Raw genomic sequence first — 20,767 nt, 5'->3', positions numbered from 1 at the left:
TTTGAGAAATGGAGTTAACTAAGATTAAAAGAAAAGGAACATGGAACATATCTGCACCCATAAAAGCAAGGGATTTGACTGATGAAAAGGGCTTATAAGAAAGGACCTTCACCTTGGATGTCACTTTCAAATGAGCCCTATAACATGAACAATTTATGTAAGAAAAAGAAAGTTGTCATAAAGCTGTGCTTGGGTGAGATTTATGGTAATAAAATAGTTTAAATGGGGGAAATCTTCAGATGACAGAGAATATATTTATATATTTCCCGTAGTCTCATCCCAGTGGGAAGATAGGAGAAAATAAATTCAGTTGTTCTCCCAAATTTGAACATCACCATTCTGCTTTGGTGTTCAGTTTGTACAGATAATGTTGCTTCCACAGGGGTGGCACTGAATCAGGCAGGTGGAACATTCACAGGCTCTGGAAGGTTAAACTGGAGGTGTGTTCTGTTTCCTTTTAGTGGAAATGTTTAGGTAATATTATCACCTGACTAATCCCCATTCCTGATCGTGTTTTCAGCCTGTTTTGAAGTTTCTTGTAATTATAGTCATTGTCAGCAGCAGCAACAAAAACTGAAGCATCTGCCTGATCTTTAAATGCCTAGATTTATTTACTAGAGGTTGGAGTCCAAAGTCTTGTAAAGAGTTAACTGACTTATTCATGAGTTTTTGCTGATAGATTTTGCATATGAACAAAACATTAACATGGGCACATGTTTATGTTAAACAACACAGAAAAACAACACAAAAATCGCAAATGCATCCACAAGGCTTTTCATGTGTATGTTTCCCTCTATTTATTAGGCAGTACATGTACATGAAAAGACCTGTGCATGCATTTGCGATTTTTGTGTTGTTTTTCTGTTCAGCATTCCTTTTTCCTTCCTGGGTAGAACTGAACCACCAAAACATGTTTTACATTTCTTCAAGATTGAAAAGCAGATTGTAGCTCTGTGGCTGAAATGGAAAGACTTCAAAATCCAGCTAGGTGCATTATGGGTTTCGATGGTTTGTAGCTTCATACTCTGCTGAAACAAGAAATCCCCTACTTCTGAACTGAAGTCATGTCTAAGTTCTTTCTTGTGAATGTGGGTTCATTGCCCACCAAGTCCATGAAATCCCTTTTGCTCCCATAGAAAGGGAGCAAGTGTACACATTGTAGGGTGGGATGGCAGAGAGACAGAAGAGAGAGTTTGTTGAGGTGGCAAGGATAGAATACACTTTGTGCAGGAGGCAGAGATGCTGTCCCTACCTTGGCTGCAGAATCTTTGCAATGTGGGTCTGGGATTGAGGTTGAATTCATATCACCCAGTACTGATCCTGCAAAGGAGCCCATGGGGCAAAGCAGCATGGCAAGTAAGTTGTCAAAGGCAGATCTAGGGGAGCATGACCAGTTTGTTCACACTGGGCATAGAGCTTCTGGAATACCGCAGCTTGCACTGCAACTATTCTATCCGATGGAAAGTTAGAGATGGGGGCACCAGATTCTGGTGTTGCACAGGGCGCCACTGCAATTTGAGATGCCAAGGGCCACCACTGCCTGGTGCACTTGCAGCTGTTCGACTGGTAGGATCCTATAGGAGGCACTCAGTTCCCTTCCCCTAGGGGAAGGTGTCTGTGAGGGTCTTGGCTCCAGTTCTGTGTTATGACAACCCTGATGCTATGACATCTGGTTCACTAGTACCTGCCTGCCATTCCCAGGTTCAGTGCTTTCCTCATCACCAGCATTAGACTCAGAGCCATGGATCCAGTCTGGTTCCTTAGCTGGTAGAATGGCAGCCTTTCCTTAGTGTCATCTTCACTGCTAGGCTTTGGGGCCATAACTTCTCTATAACTATTGTCCAGATATTGTGAGATTTTTCTGGAGCTAATCAGGCATAGTGTTAGAACAAAACATGTAATTCCAAAAAGAGTCTTCTCTAGAACAAGGGAAGTGTGTATGTACAATTAAACTAGGTAGGACTTGTAGTTTTACATCAGCCATTTTGTGGCAGTGCAAATGATACTTTCTAAAATTTCCTGTTGTACTCACAAATGCAAATAGGTTGGAGATCTAGGATGTACAGCACAAAACCTAAACGTCCTGAATAACTGTCTCATTTAACAGAGCTAATTAACATTTCACTTCACAACACATACAATTTGTAATCTAATTCATGAATGTGCCTTTAGCATGAAATATACGGCATGTTTTGTTGTATTGAAATTCTTGAAGAGACCATATTTCGGGAAATGCAAAAATCTCTTCTTTTAACACATTTCCTATCATGTAAATTGGGTTTATACTACCTTTTTCATGTTAGGGCAAAATTAAATAATGTAATACATGAAACCAAAACATTGATTTAGTTCTCATCTGCACATCCCTCTTGGGAAATGTCTTATGTAGTTTCACACAGTGCAATTGAAGTGCAATTTTCTTTTGTGGTCTACCAAAACATTGTTTGGGTTTTGTGGCGGGGGATTCATGTCTTTGGAGAGAAAGCGACATCAATTCAGAATGCAATCCTGGAGGTATGCTGAAAACAAAATCCTTATGCTCCATGTCTGTCAGTCTTTAAGGTTCAAATGTAGCTTTAAGCGCTTATTGTTTTGCCTTGGTAGAAATGCTGACCTCGTCGTTTTTTAGCAAGCTCCATTCAAAAGACTTCAGAAATACCTAGCAGCTCAAATTTAGCAAACCACCTAATCTAGAAGGCAATGGCAGAGGAAGCCACTCGGGCCCCTGGGACAGCGCGCCCAGGGGCAGCGCTAGCTGCCCATAGGGGCAGGGTGCACCATGGGGTCTCTGGAGTCTGCCTGCCTCCTCCCACTCAGCCGCCCTACAGCTGGGGGGAGGCAGTAGGCAAACCATTTGGTAAGCACAGAGCCTGCACGCTGCAGGCCCTGTGTTGAGTGCCGCCCAATATTTTGTCACTCAGTGGTGACACCCAGGGCGGCCCGCACCCCCCTTTCTCCACTCCTGCTACAAGGTTTATTTATATATCATTTCGAGCTGAGTTTGCTGATACATAGGGCAGTGTTTTTGCAACATAGCTCAGTTCCTAATTAATCATTCAAAGAAAGATTGGATGGAGACATATAAAATAAAGCAGCTTGTCAAAGAGCTAAGCTGTGGTGCCAAATGCTTTGCAATTTCAGCTATTGGACTACTTACCATAATTGCCAGTAATGCCATTTAGGAAACCTCAGAGAAAAGTGTAAAACATACCAGAGCAGATTCAGAAGACTAGATATCAAGATAGCAGGGGAAGGAGATCAGACGTAAAACCAGATATCACTTGCTCAATGTAGAGTGGGAGGTCAGTGTTTATTGCCAGCTTCCTAGATCAATTGTGGGGGAGGGCTGTTCATTAAGGTCCAAGAGTAGCAAAAATACATCAATGGTTTCTTTAAAGAAAACAGTTATTTCTGGAATATTATGTAGATGGCATCTAGAGAAATATGGGAAAACCTGTCCATAGATCTGACGCCATGGAGATTATATGTACCATTACAAAATATGCATTCCAAATTGTAGCTTTGTAGTCTGATTGACTGCTCATCTATTTTTTTTCCTGCCAAGATCTTAGATATATTTTGTAGAAATTATTTTGCTGAACTTTTCCTCTGCGTATGAAATTTATTCATTTCCCCAGATGGAAACCTGCTTCAGGTGGGGATTAAAATAAGAACTTTGTGTTCCCTGAACTTTCATTATCTGATTTTCATTATCCTAGACTGGCTGTTAACTTAAGCCAGTAGCAGTCAACAAATTACATTGTTAGCTATCATCAAGAGGTGACAAAAAGAATGTCATACTCTTTGTTTCCATAATGAATTTTTCCTCTCTTTTTTCCCTATAAAGAAGGATAAAGAAGCCAGTATCAACTTTTCCCAGTTCTCCTGAGCTTGTCAGGGAAATGATTTATTGTTGATTAGATTTGTGCTGCATATTGCCTAGAGTTCTGTTGTGTGTGTGGTATTTTTTATTTTTTGAGGGAGAGGGATTTCAACCTCAAGGGGGGGGAAATAGATTTTAAAATTTACTGGCAGTGGAACATTCCCTCTCTCTCCTCCCCCTGCCCACCCCTTCACAACACTTCCAATCTATCCTGGAGGGCTGGGGGGAAACCCCAAGCAGATAGTTTTTGCAGGAGGAGGCGGAGTACACTGGGAGCAGATTAGGAGGGAAAGTTCATTTGCATGTGTAACAGCTTTGTTGGATATCAGCCAGAATGGCCTGCCTGGGTTTGCTTGCACTGGAAAGAAGATGCTGCTTTCTACCAAGTCAGACTTGAGCCATTGAACCTACTACTATGTGTTTGACTGAGCTCCTGTGATCTCCTAATGATCACTACAGTGGTACCTTGGTTCCCAAATGGCTTAGTTGTCAAAAAATTGACTCCTGAACGCCACAAACCCAAAAGTAAGTGTTCTGGTTTATGAACGTTTTTCAGAAGCCGAACTTCCGACACTGCTTCTGCGGCTTCTGCTTGAGTGCAGGAAGTTCCTGCAGCCATTCGGAAGCTGCACCTTGGTTTTCGAACGGTTTCAGGAGTCAAACGGACTCCTGGAATGGATTAAGTTCAAGAACCAAGGTACCACTGTATACAGTTTCACTTGTACACACATACACCTTCATTATATTGGGATCCTTCCTTTTTACAAATTGGGCTTTTCTATACACTTTCCATGATTTTGTCCTTTCTCCTGCAGCTCTGTAGTGTAAGAGTTTTCATTTTGTTTTGTGTTTGTTTGTTTTTTTATTTAAAAAAAAACCCTGCTGTGAATCTGATTGATTTAAAAAAAAATGTAGGCTGTCGAGTTTCAGTAACTTGGCAATGGAGAGATTTGCAACAAGATAAGAGAAGTTACCAACACTGTGTTTGGGAAAGGAGCACAAGAGGGTGACTCACATTTTAGGGCAAAATATTGACAAGAATCAAAGGCATAAATGAGATAAAGCTGAGGTTGCAGGTGCAAAGGGACATATTTACTCAAAAGAAATTGGCTGACATGAACTGCATTTTAAATTATTTGTTATGTTTAATCATCATGGTAAAACTGAACTTGTCTGTTTGCAAAGCAAAGGCCAGAAAACAACATGCAATAAGCAGTTGGATTTCTTAAAGGAATATGAGATTACAGCAGCTAAATTCTTTGGCTTCTATTGGGTTTTGGCTTTTTAATGCCAAGTTTCCAAAGGATCACATTATTCTTTGGATTCAACCAGTTAAATTAGCAATTATGTTAGCAAAATCAATGAAGCCATCCACAATGTACAGGGAGAGCAGAGTTTTAGATCACATGCCAATTCTGTTAGTGTTTATCAATGTGCATAATTAGCTAATGCTTCCAAAGATGCTTGAGAGAAGACAGCCTGTAAATAAGAAGCTTGTCCCTGTCCCTTGGGTTCCAAATCTTCTTTGCTTAGAAAGTCATTCTCAAACATTAGTGACTGTGATAAAATATGTTTTCAAATACCCCATGATGATCTTCTTGATACGTTCTTTAGAAAACTTGCAACATATTGGCTCAGCTGGCATGTGCTGCTAATTCAAATCATGGTTTAATGTCAATGTCCGAGGGTGTGAGATCCAGAGAGGAGATTGTGGCTGTGGAACTGCAGTGAGCTAAGCCATGGTTTGTCTTAGCATTTCATTCAAAGTCAGGCTCATGGTTTGCCGGAGTCTGGACAACATGCTAAGCCAAACTGTGTCAAAGGATTGCACCCTTCAGAACAAGGGAGTTGCAGTGGAAAGAGGGAATTGATGAAGATTGCTTCAGTCCGTCCTCCACTGGTGGTAAGCTGCTCTGAGTCAATAACACTTTTGTCAGCAGAGGGACTCCAATTTCAAAGAATCATAGAATTGTAGAGTTCTATGTAGAGTCATTTAGTTCAACCCCCCTACAATGCAGGAAGCTTTTGCCCAACATGGGGCTCAAACCCACACCCCTGAGATTAAGAGTCTGATGTTCTACCGACTGAGCTATCCCAGGACTTGATACAACTCTACTTATTTTCTAACTGGATAATATGCTAGTATCCTTTTGGAACAGATGCCCAGCTTTCATACAAAGTCCAGTGATGTATGTTATTCATTTGCATCCCCCTTCAGACAGCACATCACATCAACTTTTAAAGTATTATTGTCTGTTGCCAATGAAAAGGATAATGATTCATGTGGCCAAGCAGTTTATTTTAACTGGAAAGTCAAAAAGGGCAATAATGCAGATGGTCTCTCATGGCATGCAGAATTCTTTCTTTCTTTCTTTCTTTCTTTCTTTCTTTCTTTCTTTCTTTCTTTCTTTTTGTATTAACACCCTGGTACATCAGTTCTGTTTACCTAAGCCCTTGCATAACATACATGTGTGAATTCGGCAACCTTAAAACAAATCGCCATAAAGCAAAAAAAAAAAAAAAAGAACCCAATATGCAGCAAGCCACCGCAGAGCACTATAGAAACACTCAACAGTGCTCTCCGTAATACACGGTATGTCTCTCCTAAGCAAACCCAGTGCTATGCACAAGCCCCTACAGGTTCTGTGACTTCATTCACTCATCTGACAAATTCAGTAAAAATGGCCAGTAGCAATGCAGTACTCACAAGTGCCCTGTGCAGTTGGTGATGTTGCATCCTGTAGCATATCCTTCCACATCTTGGATGCCTTTATTAATGCAATCACTGAAGCTGTCAAACAGGAGAAAGGTTCTACAGTTACTCTCTTCTCCCTGGAGTGGAGCATACATGCTGTCTGAATCTTTACTTTCACTACAGTTCCGATGTGACATTTTTCGCCCAATGAAACCTTTGCTACGAGAAAAACTCCATTATAGCCTCCTTGTATGTAACAATAATAGAAATCCTTTTTGCCAGCAGCATTTCTAACCCTACAGTCAACAGATTTGGTTTGAGGGTGAAAAGGAAAGGGAACTGTCACACACTTTGCCATAGGAAAAAGCTGTTTTCCCAGCACGCTTCAGATCTATTAAAAGACTAATCCTGGAGAATAGTGGGCCATATAACAGAGTTCTTTTTCAAGACGTAAACTCTGAGGCTATACAATGACTTGCCTACAGGGTTTTTATATTACAATCGTTGTTATATTTCAACAAAACAGCAGATCATCTTAAATGTCATGTTTTGAATCTTGAAAAGATCATAATAATACACCTGTAATTTTGGTGCCTATCTCATCTCATGATGTTTTGAGGACCGCAGTCTTAAAAACAAAATGAATGAAATAAAATCAATGCTGGCAGTAGACTAGCACCACCAACAAAAGTGCATGATAGCCGATTAGTACTGAAGTCTGTTTCTATCTTTCCTTTGTCTTCATCTGCAGTCTTTCGGATAGCATTTTTTATTTTTATTTTGAAATGTGTCAATTTCAAGAATCCCTCACGGTTCCACTTTTCTGGTATATAGGTCCTGCTTTTGTAGTACAATTATAATTTGAACTCTTATCAACAAAGCAGAAAAGACAACAGTGTCACTGGAAACTAGAGAATACAACAACATTGACAGCCACACCACAGTGTCTTTGGTCACCATGCCACAATACAACATTGTCATGATACTTAAAATGCTTCCACTGACTACAGTGAAGACGACTGTGGAGCAGTCACCAACCAAGGGCCCGGGAGGTGGAGAATTCGGACGTGGTCATCGTCAGGCATGTAATACAAGGAGAGCCTGGGCCTATCTTCAAAAGTGGTGGTTGGTTATGAGGCTCATACAGACATTACCACCAAGAGTGACTCCCTCTGTTGTATGTGCAGCTAGGATGGAACTTTACAGTTGACAGGATAACTGGGGAAGTAAGATTGATAGTTAGGATGTGAATTTAGTCACAAGTAATGGACAGCGGGGTCAGGTGTTGCTGCTCATCTGAACTCAAGTCAGTTAGAATAGGGTAGGATAGTCAGCATGGTGCAAATGCACCACAGGAGCTAATCTGGTGCTCCTGCTGGTGTGTTTGCACCATGACTTCATAACCCTCTCCATATGCCTCCCAGTAAACGGCAGTAACATAACCAACCAGGGGTCAGAAGAGCAGTGCTCCCCCACCATGCCATCCACTAATGTAAGTCACATAGCTTCTGTCTGCTTTCGACATTATTAAAGTGTTGCAACCAAAATAATTTTTTAAAAAGCAAATGGTTGTATATTTGTTACTGTCATCAGTATCACATGTGAGGTTTGATCACATATATTGAAAATTCCTTTGCATGTGTTCCCTACCATGGTTACTGATTTGTATAAAATGGGTACCAAGAAGCTCCATGAAACTATTTTCCTTAAGATATAAAATAAGGGCTATATTTATGGAGTGTCTCTTAGTCTACTGCATGAGTTAATGTTTACTTACTTACTAGATGCTGCTTTGGTTCTGTTCGCTGTGCAAACAACATTATAGTGACACCTAGTGACAGATTAGAGGCACTGAATATTTGTGAAATGAGGAGAAAGCCTCCAAGAGAGGGTGCACCCTAACACTGATAAAAATCCACAAATAACTTGATTGTGTCAACTGATGCTTAGTTTACATATGTCTAAAATTATTTTAATCCTTTGACTTCCTTAAGAATATGTCTACAGTGGTGCCTCGCAAGACGAAATTAATTCGTTCCGCAAGTCTCTTCGTCTTGCGAGTTTTTCGTCTTGCGATGCACGGTTTCCCATAGGAATGCATTGAAAATCAATTAATGCGTTCCTAGGGAAACCGCCTTCAGACCAGGTCCGGGGACAGTCTGTCCCCGGACCTCTTCTGAAGGCTGGGGGGGGACAAGGGCTTTTCTTCCCACCCCCAGCATTTTAAAAAACCCCAGGACAGCGGCGATCTTAAAATGCTGGCGGGCGGCATTTTAAAATCGCCCCGGGACAGCAGAGGACTTCTCCACTGTCCGGGGCGATTTAAAAGCCCCTGGGAAGGCAGGCAGGGGGGACAAAGACTTTTGCCCCCCACCAGCCTTCAGAAGGTGTTCCCGCCCCCCCCCGCCCCGCTTCGGAGCACCGTTCGGAAGCCGGGCGGTGGGGGAAGGTGTTCCCGCCCCCCCGCCCCACTTCGGAGCAGCGTTCCGAAGCCGGGCGGTGGGGGAAGGTGTTCCCACCCCCCCGCCCCGCTTCGGAGCAACGGGAGAAGCGATCTCCCCGCAGCCCCTTGCTTCAAAAGAGGTCCGGGGGCAGCGGGAAGCGCTTCCCGTTGCCCTGGACCTCTTTTGAAGCAAGGGGTGGTGGGGAGAAGCGATCTCCCCGCAGCCCCTTGCTTCAAAAGAGGTCCAGGGGTAGCGGGAAGCGCTTCCCGCTGTCCCCGGACCTGGGGCTGCGGGGAGAAGATCGCTTCTCCCCGCCGCCCCTTGCTTCAAAAGAGAAGACCCGCTGTCCCCGGGGCAAGCTTCGTTTTGCGAAGCAAGCCCATAGGGAAATTCGTCTTGCGAGGCAACTCGAAAACGAAAAAACCTTTCGTTTTGCGAGTTTTTCGTCTCGCGAGGCGTTCGTCTTGCGGGGTACCACTGTATTTGTAATGGTAAGCAGTGAGCATGATTTCAGCAGTACCCAAGGAAAGGTAAATGGTAGATCCAGGTCTGTTGTACTTCTCCACCTGTGTAAGATGAGCTGCTTCAGAAGCATGGCTGAGGGAACTCAGCATAGATGCTTTGAGTCATAAACATTTCCTTTCAGTTCATAAAGTCACTGCCTTGAAAGTAAGGTCATTTCCCCCCTGGCGACAACGTGGTTCCCCCCCCCCAAACTGGATTTGAAAATTATTTCTTACTACTAATCTGCCCAAAATCCCTCTTGAAAAAACAAAATAAAATATATACCAGAGGTCCAATAAAAAGTTTATGAAGCAGCAGGACAAAGCTTCTGACTTTCCCAAAGAGGAAAGCATCTGTTTCCTGTTTATCCACACCTGAGCTAGTCAAAAAGTTTGAATCTTTAGTTAATGAGGTCACGTGAACACAGACACATGCTTTATACTGAATCAGCCACTGCTCCATATAGTTCAATATTATCTGCACTGACCTGCCCTCAGCTTTCTGGGATTTCAGACAGATATATGAAGAAGCATCTCCACCCCCATCGTTCAGCCCGGACACTGAGGTCCAGCTCCAAGGGCCTTCTAGCGGTTCCCTCACTGTGAGAAGTGACGCTTCAGGGAACCAGGCAGAGGACCTTATCAATGGTGGCACCCGCTCTGTGGAACGCCCTCCCATCAGATGTCAAGGCTTTTAGATGTCTGACTTTTAGAAGACATCTGAAGGCAGCCCTGTTTAGGGAAGTTTTTAATGTTTGATATTTTATCGCTTTAAAGTATGGAGCTAGTGCAGACACACAATGGCACTAGTGGAAATTCATTAGTGGAATGGCCAAAAGAGGACAGAGTCAAGGTGAGACATGGACAGCACAGGAAGAAGAAACACACTTATGCTGTTTCCAGTGTCTTGTGGCCCCCTTTTTTTTACAAGCCATGCAAAATGTGAGTGGAGAGATTTCTCTCCTCCGTGGTTGAGCTCAAACTCCTTAATGTTTAATTTAAAAAAAAACCCCAAGTTTCTTAATGGAAAAAGATTGTGACACCAGGAAACAGAGTGTTACATAAATGGTTATGTTGGAAGCCCAAATTTTCCATTTCATAATTAGCAAATATAAGTGTTGTCATTTGCTGTTAACAAATCATGCTTCAGGGCACAGTATGTAACTGGATGAGTGATTTATTTTGAAAGTTGTGAGTGCTATGAATTATATATTTTCGCTTTCTTGTTTGTGAAGCCAGACAAATGAAACAAATTATTACAAATCAAAAAGGAAGTTCTCAAAGCAGATTAATATACTAAGCCAACATATTTGTCAAAAGTTTATATTTGTCAGTTTGAAAAGCCCTACTTGTTTAAGCCCTAAATAGAAAAAATCCTTATTTGAAAAAGACCCTTTGAAACGGTTTTCCTGATTTCTTTTCAAGGGTCAGTCATTTTTAGGGCAGCTCCAATTTGGTTGTGAAAGCAAATGGGGAGTTTTGACTTGTCTGTTGCTCATAAATTTTATTCACTAAATCATCTTCCAGGAGCTGTATTCCTTCCTAGCTATCTGATTGATAAGTTGTCTGTCTAAATCAGAGATGTTTTCTGTGTTGACAGGCTGGTTTGTTTATTCCCGTGCTTAATAAGAAGTTGTTCTAGGGCATCAAGAGAGATTGCCCCAGAAGAGTTTGGGCTTAAATTCACAAGACCATTAAAAAAAGGATAGATGTGGGTGGTTGCTATAGACAAATTTGTTCTTCACAAGGAAAAAAGTGATATTTCTTAATATGAGTTGTATGAGGGGACAGAGCTTGTTACCTTGTTATAGGTTTCTCAAAAGCATCTAGCTGACCTCTGTTTAAAACAGGGTGCTGTACTAAATGCCCTCAGGAATCTCCTAAGACCTTCACCAACCCTCATCCATGCCCTCCTCGAGTGCTCTTAACTTACCGTAGTTGGAATGTGTCTTTGAACACCTCTTGCTTATCTGGAAGAAAGATGCATACATGGTTGTCTGTTAGCGTGTTTAAGCTTTGCTTTTTTCATAGCTAGACTGTGGCTGACTATACAAAGTAGGAGACACACCCATTGCTGTGTCTGCTTTTTGCCCCTGGCCTTGTCCACTACTAGGATGAGAGCTCCAGAAGGTTACCTATGAGGGATTGTGGCCTTTCGGCTGATCAAAGATTCCCTGCTGCTGTCATATAGGTAAAAATGTAAGAGTCCTTCTGGATCAGGTCAAAGATTTGTCTCAGCTAGAGGAACCCTGTTCCCAGCAAGATTTAGTTATTTCCTTTTTGTGCATTTCAAAATAAATACCCTTCATTCTAAGTACCTGAGAAACTGAGGCTATTAACTTTATTTAGATATTTGATTTTACCGAACAAAAGAACCCTGGGTTTCCTTTACATTTCAGTTGCTAGAAAGCAAAGGCTGGCAAAAATATTACAAAGGAAAAGTATGAAAATAATCCAAAGTTTTTAGCTGAAATGGATGTTTTCATTTTAAAAAATGCCTTCTATCTCTCTTGGGGTTTTTGTTTTTTTTAATGTAATTCTTTCACCTGCTCAAGTTACAATTACAATTACAGCTGAGCCAAAATGCCTCTCCCAATGCCTTTGTATGCTACACTATTGGGAGCAGGATTTTGGCCATGGCGTGGCTGGGAGAGTGGCATGAAAGAGGGTGAAGTGAATTTATCACTGGCTGCAGTGGTGATACCAAGAGTCCCGATAGCTGCCATTTTACCCCTGCAGGCCCTGAAAAGACTAGATGACTAGCAAAATGACTAGATGAAGATATTTTGGGATCAGAATAAAGTCCATGCTTCTTGCTATCACTTTCTCTGTGGTCTACTGGACAGGCCTTTGCCTGTACTGTTAAGACCACAAAAGACACGGCAGCGAAAATTTTTTTTGTGAACTGTCTTCCCTCCCACCACCTCCCCTCAGAATCCTTGAATTTAAAGTCAAAGTTTTAAGCTTAACCCTTGTTGCAATCATTTTTCAGCTCAAAGGCTGCATTTCTTTCTGGGAAACCTTCCAGGATTCAATGTCCAGGGTGAGTGGGGCTGGAGGTGAAAATAGGCAGAACAACAAAAGTGAATTCTACCATTGTATAGTAGGCTGGTTTCTTCAAACTCACACATCTCCCTGTATCACCCATCTAGGCCAGCAAGACATTCAAGCTATATTCCAACCAGGCGAAAAAAGAAGGGTGTAAAGCAAGGCTGGTGAGGGGGTGGCCTAGAGAAAGCCACATTTGTCCCCTCCACCTGAGGTTCCTCATCCTTTATTTATGTTTTTTATCTACAACAGATTTCTGGGAAATAGCCAAACCTTAATTGTATCTGCATTTACATTGTTGATATGCCATTCCCCAGAGTCCACGTGTGTCTTCAGGAAACAACTGTATTCAGAGTACCATGTGCCCGCAGTTGCCTAATACATTGCTGTTTTCAAATATGTTTTCCAGGATTGCCCACAGCTGTTCCGTACAGAAGAGATTTTGATCCCTGTTGGTGAAGTGAAGCCCATCACCCTGAAGGCTAGAAATTTACCTCAGCCTCAGTCCGGCCAGCGTGGCTATGAGTGTGTCCTCAACATCCAAGGGGTAGTCTATCGGGTGCCTGCTCTGCGCTTCAACAGTTCAAGTGTCCAGTGCCAGAATAGTTCTGTAAGTTGATTGGGAGATGAGGAATAATAAAAAAGGAATAGCTGGAATAGAAAAGGTTGTGCATAAAAGGAGTTGGGGATTTATTTATTTGCAATATTTCTAGCCTCCCTTTCAAAAAAAAAAACCAGTACAAAGTGCCTTTACGGATTTTTTTTTTTAAGATGGGAAGTAGAATATAAAATCAAAAGAGTAGAAGGTAGTAGTTTAAAACAACATAAAAGCAGCAGCAAAAATGTCCAACTAATTCCCAATTGCCTGGGAGAACTAAAAAGTCTCCCTCTGCTAGGGGAGCACTGAAAACTAGGTTTCTACAGGCATCCTACCCTAGCGTTTAGCTCCTGAGTTATATGGTATTACAGGATTTGGCTTCTAGCACACAGTGACCCTTCAATGATCTTATTAGTCTGAGTTGCTTTAATTGAATAAATGAGTGATACTTACCATCCCATCACTTGGCTGTTTAACTCATGATCCCTGTAGCTTGCTGAGCGGCTTCTGCACACTAGGCATAGGTGCCAACTCCCTGGGGCTCTGGGTGCCCGAGCACCCACAAAATTTCCCATGAAGGGGCTGGGCACCCACAAATTTTGGTGCCAGGGACATGCACACTGCATGGCATCCATGGCCCCAGGCACCCACAGAATAACCAGGTTATTCTGAATTTATACGTTGATAAATCTGACACTGATACATTGTAAAACATATATGTATATACAGAGGCTGTGTCCTCAGTTTCAACATTATTTCAACAATCAATAAACTATATGAAGAAACTTCATAGATTACCTCAGAATAGTGCTGTTAATGTTTAATGCATTACTGTATTTTAATATTTTGTTGGAAGCCGCCCAGAGTGACTGGGGAAGCCCAGCCAGATGGGCGGGGTATAAATAATAAATTATTATTATATTATTATATTCATTCACTAGGGAAACTTGCCCCCAAGACTTTTGCATCCTTCCCACTGCCCTCTTGAAAGGGTCTGGGGTACAGATATAGTTCAGGTTTTGAAGCTAGGTCTGCTGTAATAGTAAAAACCTGTTATTTGGAAGGAATTTTCTTTTCTTTCTTTTTTTGCCTGACAATTAGACAAATATTTAGAAACTAAGAGATCTCCCGGGAGTGCTTATACAAAGCACCATGCATGGAGCATTTACCGCTTGCATCCATTCATCATGACTGCCCATTCCTTAATGCCACAGCAGGCTGTTACACAGCACAATGCTAGCCTTTCTGTCCAATCCCTTTGAATAGAGCACACTCAGAATCTCTTTTGGAAATGAGAAATTTTGTTTATGGTGCTTGATAACTGCAGGAATATCTTGCTCACGTATGTTTACTCATGTTCAAGGTACTGAAGAGGCTGCCACCCTAGAAGGCAAAGCTACAAATGAGGCAAAGCTACAAATGAGGAAAATGTAGATGGTAGAATAAAAGGCATTGGGAAGCATTATTCTGGGAGATGAAACAAAAGAACCAGGGGTTAAGCTAATCCTGAATTCCAGACGGGAATGTGCTACAGGCAAGTGAGGTGTTTAATTAGAATCCTGGCCCCAGAGAAGATCTTTTATCTGTCAGCTTCCCCGTCTGTGACTGTGGGGGGTCAGGAAAGGGGGAGCTGGGGCGGGGATGTGACAAAGGTGTTAAGGCAAAGCTAATTCACACAGGAGAGATAAAGAGAATTGCAGGCCTCTTATCAGGGAGCTGTCAAATTCCAAGCTGCAGTAGCTTGATAGAATGTGTAATACTGGAAAGCTGCCTGTTGCTGGGAGAAGAGAAAGAAGGAACTGGGATGAGGAGAGGGAAGGAAGATAAAACAGCCTCCCTTAAATAAGCATAGTCAAGGAGGTGACTGCAATGCTTCTTGCTGCGAAACGGGAGTTCTTTGTCCCACAGGAGTGTCCAAGCTGACAAGAATAATGTTGGAATCAATCACACCAGTCAGGGCAATTAGCCTTTATTGCATTCCCAAGCCCCGTAAAAACTGCCGTCACTGTGGCACAGAAAAACAACTTTGCAGGCTTCAAAAGCAAACAAACAGACAAACAAACAAACGTGGGACTAATCCAGCTGGTTCCTTTATATTGTTGTAAGTGCTCAAATCCCACTCACATATACGATTTCTACAAGTGCTATGTATTTCCTATATTACTTTCAGGTAAGGAAACTGAACGCTTATAGAACATTACATGGGATGAGCAGGCTCACATCTTTTTCACTTACAGATAGGTAGCCATGTTGGTCTGCCATAGTCAAAATAAAAAAATTCCTTCCAGTAGCACCTTAAAGACCAACTAAGTTAGTTCTTGGTATGAGCTCTCATGTGCATGCACACTTCTTCAGATACACTGAAACAGAAGTTGCCAGATCCTTCTATAAGGAGGATCTATAAGGATCCTTCTATAAGGAGGATTTTCACTGCAGCCAGTAGTTGGTACCTGTGCTGTGAAATTGTACAGAACTACTACTCCCTCAAGTTAAAAGGGAGTGGGCTTTGTGGCACCTACAGTAGCAAGCTGGATGGCTGTGTCTCACTTGCCTGCTTAGAATGCCGCTTTAATTGCAGAGGCAGTCAGATCTGTGTGCTAAGACTGGACTCTTGTAGTGCTCTCTGGGAGTCACAAAGAACAGGAGAGGGGAGGAAAAGTCTACTTACACGCTTACTGTTCATACTTTTTGACTTCTGCCATGGATGGTACTGCTGCTTTTCCTGGCCTGGGGCTCCTTTTTCCCTGTGGCATTTTTGGCCCTAACTGTGCAGTTCAAAAGTACCGTGTCTGTAAAATCAAAGAGACACTTGCTTCATTGTGAACATATTACAAAATGCACAGCTTTTTCTAGATAATGAGCCTAACCTTCTCATTGAAAAACGTAATTTGAGGCATAGACTTTTTTTGAAAGGGGAAGGGAAGGACAGGCTAGCTGAATTATAGATTTTGTTCTTCCACACAGGCAACCTGTAGAGGCATTGGACAGCCCCGATCCTAGTCCTCTATCGGTTAGGGATGAGAATTCCAGCTCTTGAAAGCCATTACTTTTCTTGAAAAATGGGGCCCGCAACATTATAGGGTTGCCATATGTCTGGAGTTTCCCAGACATAACACAAATACTGCAGTCAAAAGCATTGTCTGGGCAGAAATTGGGAAATGTCCGGGAAAATCTTGATGTCTGCCAACCCATGTCAGCAGTGTCATTTTCCCTTTAAAAATAGCTCAAAAATTAAAAAAAATAAAGCTCAACAACGTTTGTGTTCAGATTTTCACTTTTTGAAATACGGCAACCCTACACAACAAATTTTGCAGCATGGAATGCTCTTGGCCGGAGCTCCAGCCAGCTAGCCATCCCATCTTTTATGATGCTCCATTGCAATCCTCCCCTCATCAGGTTTCCTTCCTACCTCCTCCAACAGGCACTCAGCATTTTATGGATTCTGAGCATGGTTGGTTTTCATTGGGCTGTTTTGTTTTGGTTTTGTGACACCTTAAGGTTTTCCCCCAAGGTTTTTCATTCTTTTCTTCTGCCAACCTCAGGATTTTCCTGAGCCTGCTGATAACCTTCCTCTACTTCATGGATAGTGCCACTTAAATACATAAGGATCTGCACTCAGAAAATGAGTTTGCTATTAGTATTGTTGTAAACTGTGGTGATGGGTTGAAATTCAGCCCAAATTTGCTTTTTGGTGCAGAAAGATGGAAAGATTGGTTTTCAGAGTTTGGAATAGAGAGTTTTTAAGGGTGAAAGCGGTGATGTTTTGAAGCAGAGCTGGTGATAAAAAGCATTTGCATGATTATCTAACAGTATATACAGTGGTGGTAGTTGAAGAAGAGAGAAGACTGCAGTTCATATCAACCCAGCAAGCTTTGAGCCACTGACCTTTGGATGAAAACTTTTCCTAAAACTGCCTAAAGCATCGCTATGCCAATGCCAATTAGAATATATTTTCCAAGTATGTTCCATAAAATATTCTGGCATGTTTGCAGATAGTAGAGCCTAATGTGGCCTCCTATAGGAGTGTAGGATTCTTTTTTTAAATTTCATTAATTCTTGGTGATGGGGCTTTATTGGCAAACCAAGGGCTGAGTGGTGAGAACAGTCTGCATGAATTGGATAATTAATCTATTACCTCTCTCCGGGCCCATCAGCTGATTTAATTATGCCTCTATGGCATGCAGAAGTGTCTCTCCATGCAGATAATGGAAATATATGTTGCAATTCAACTCCTGCCATCCATTCCTAAGTCATGTATTGTCAAAAATCTCTAAACAATATTTGTCCATTCTAATGGCTCTTCCTTTTATTTTCACACAAAGCCTTCATATATGTATTTCATTTCTTTGTTCCTTAGTATCTCTATGATGGAATGGACATAAGTAACTTAGCAGTAGATTTTGCTGTGGTTTGGAATGGAAACTTCATTATTGACAACCCAGAGGATTTGAAAGGTAAATAATATATTCTTAGTTTATTTTGATATATTTTCATTTTCATTAATATGTATTGTGGGAATTTTTGAAATTTTATTTTCATCCAATTCAGATCATTTGATGCTTTTTAAAAAATCCTGTTTCACTAAGAGCAATATGGTTATATTTGCCATTTCTAAACCTCTGGAAGACCAGACTCTTGACAAAGGGGGTGGGTGTGCAAGATTACACACACACACACACACACACACACACATGCAGCATTATAATTCCCTTATCCTTAGACCTCTCCAAGGATGACTGTAAATTTCCTGCGGGAAATTTTTATGTCATTGCTTGAAACAATCCAAATGGGATGAGTGTGTGCCACATTTCAGTGGTGAGAGGGAAAATAGATTAAGAACTACACAGACTTTATGTAACGATATATTTCAGATAATTTATAGGAAACAGTTTTCTGCTGTTCAAATCTGTATACGATATTATATCCTAAACTACAAATATTTTTAAAAAAACCAAAAATACATAAAGCCGCCAATGCCCATACTGCAAATGTTATCCATACTGTTAGATTTCCAAAAAACAAAAAGGCTTTTGTTATTGCCCCAGTGACAATAGGCAAGTCATCCTTTGAATTCCCCATGTTCCACATGGTCGCTATTTTCAGGTGGGAGTCAATCACATACCTGCTTTTGGAGGTTGCCCAATTAAAGATGATTTAATGCTCTTGCAGAACAAATTGACCTCCCTGCACACCAGAAAAAATGGAAAGTGCACTGGAAAGTATGGAATAACCCTTGCTTGTTGCAATGTCATCTAACCTCCCTGCAAACTGTGCAAATCAGGATGAATGCTCAATAAGCAGGTTGTATGAGAGTAACCAAGGAAAATCTATTCCATGTCCTAAGTGCAAGGCTGCTTTCAGAGAACAAGGAGGAACTTGATTATGAAGGCTATCAGGATTATCATTTAAGCCCAAACTGGCATAAACATAACTGAGATGGAAACGTGCAGCTGCCTTAAGATTCCTTTTACATTATTTCTTGTTAAAGGCTTGGGGGGGGACGTGAATCTGGCATTAACAGTCTGAAAAAAATGAATCTCTCAGTCTGCCATAGAACATAAGTTGAGCTCTAAGCTCAATCCTCGAGACATCTGGATGTAAGCGGGTTATAAGGCTTTACAATCAGTGTTGGAGAGGTCTGAGGGTAATAGGCTTACAAGGTTGTATGCTTGTTTTTTGCAATACCATGTTGTCATCTATTGCCCTGTATGCACTATTTATGACCTACCTGTTGGGTTAAATGAGATTTGCCAGCCTCTATGACTCGCTTGAGGTGTGATGTGACATCCTTAACCTCCTATGGCTCTGATTCTAACTCTCACAGAATCCCTTCTGCTTAATGTTGACGTTATAAAGGTGTCAGGCTGGAGACAAATAGTTGCTGTTTTCTGAAGCGCTGAGGGTTCTTAGAAGAAGGTATCACTGCTCATGATGTCCATGTTTTGCAGGAATCTATTCATAGGAGATTTGGTTTATAATGCCTTCAGAATTTATCAACTGGAAGGCATTGGGAACTACAACTCCTGTGTACTCTGGAGGGAAAGAGTGTCCTAGTCCAGGGTTTCCCAAACTTGGGTCTCCAGCTGTTTTTGGACTACAATTCCCATCATCCCTGACCACAAGTCCTGCTAGATAGGGATAATGGGAGTTGTAGTCCAAAAACAGTTGGAGAACCAACTGGCAGAAAATCTATTACAAGCCAAGCCCAGACTTTGCAGAATATTTGGGCTCAGTTGATAGTCAAACCAGGATTTCTGATATGGGGAAGTTTACTGCTTCAGTTATGAAGCCCTGGTTCAGATGGCATGCTAAATCAAACCAAACATTGCTTAGCACAGTGCAGCAGCAAAAAGATCCAGGGAAGATCAAAGGAGCAACGTGCTAACTCCAAGGTATGAATCAAACTAGTGATTCACAGCACTTTCTAGTGACAGATGAACTCACAAGAAAAGTACTCCCCCCCCTTCTTTTTAAATTGACATAAGTTTCTATTAGGACATGATTTTTTTGATTATGGTACAGTTGTACCTTGGTTTTCGAACAGTTTCGTTCACAAACAACTTGGAACGCAAACATCGCAAACCCGGAAATAGCAGTTCCGGTTTGTGAACTTTGCCTTGGAAGCCGAATGTCCAGTGCGACTTCAAATTGGCTGCAGGATGCTCCTATGCCATGGTTTCTGAATGTTTCGGAAGTCGAACGAACTTCTGGAATGCATTCTGTTCAAAAACCAAGGTACGACACACACACACACACACACACACACACACAAAACCACAATATTTCAGGCATGAGATCCCCATTGTGGAAAGAAGAAGACTTGATATAATTGACCCATCACATCTTCAGATCCTGAACCAATCCATATTTGAAAGACTTTAAGACTTCTAAACATGGGTTAGCAATTGGATTGACCCATTCAGTACATAATTATATGTGACTCAAGATGATTGAAAGGAGTCAGCTAAATTGGTCTAGGATGGCAGCCTTAGTTGGTTGACTCTGCACATTAAAGAAGGAAGGATGCTTAATGGTAACTGCTGCTACAGGTGACGTGTCTAGAAAAATACACATGATGCCAGGGTCAGTTATTATATGACCCAAACAAGCCCTGTGAAAACAGCAGGCTTGGTCCATGAAATGAATACCCATTAAAGAATCTGGTTTTTACAGCAGCAAGGACATCCATTAAATGGGTTCCCATTTGTTCCCCTCTGAGCTATATTTTGCTTTCAAATGCTTTTGAAGTTTACTGTGGAACCTGATATATTGTGAGTCTTGCCAGGCTCCCTGGGAATGGAGACATTGTTTTCAATGAAGTCTTTCTTGGTTGAAATCAGTGGAGGAAACTAAACAAAGAGGTTTTGAAGGCTGTCGTCCAAATCAAGCATGGAAGAAATAGTATCTAAGAACATCTGCAGAAAGGTTCAACAGGAAGGAGAAGGGTTTATATGTCCCCATTGTCCAAACTCTTGTATGCAAGTACAAATCTTGCTTGACCTTGCCCAAAGTACTTCAGTTATGCTTTCGGTTTCATGCTGGCTAGTACTATTTACTAATATCTGGAGATATTAGTATCTGGAGCCACTAAATCAC

General features: G+C 41.6%; 1 protein-coding gene across 2 annotated transcripts in view; it reads left to right on the top strand.

Annotated features, from left to right (window-relative positions):
• PLXNA2 (plexin A2) overlaps positions 1–20,767 on the top strand; it is a 400,751-nt gene that overhangs the window by 256,839 nt on the left and 123,145 nt on the right. For both annotated transcript variants that reach the window (XM_082228275.1, XM_082228274.1), the window contains exons 10-11: positions 12,983–13,183; positions 17,529–17,625. In XM_082228275.1, coding sequence (XP_082084401.1) covers positions 12,983–13,183; positions 17,529–17,625 — 298 coding nt within the window. The remainder of the gene's footprint in view (positions 1–12,982; positions 13,184–17,528; positions 17,626–20,767) is intronic.

Source organism: Podarcis vaucheri (assembly GCF_965113315.1).
Source record: "Podarcis vaucheri genome assembly, chromosome: 6".
NCBI lineage: Eukaryota > Metazoa > Chordata > Lepidosauria > Squamata > Lacertidae > Podarcis > Podarcis vaucheri.
Note: the sequence above shows the minus strand (reverse complement) of the source record. Positions and strands in the feature narration are given on the sequence as shown.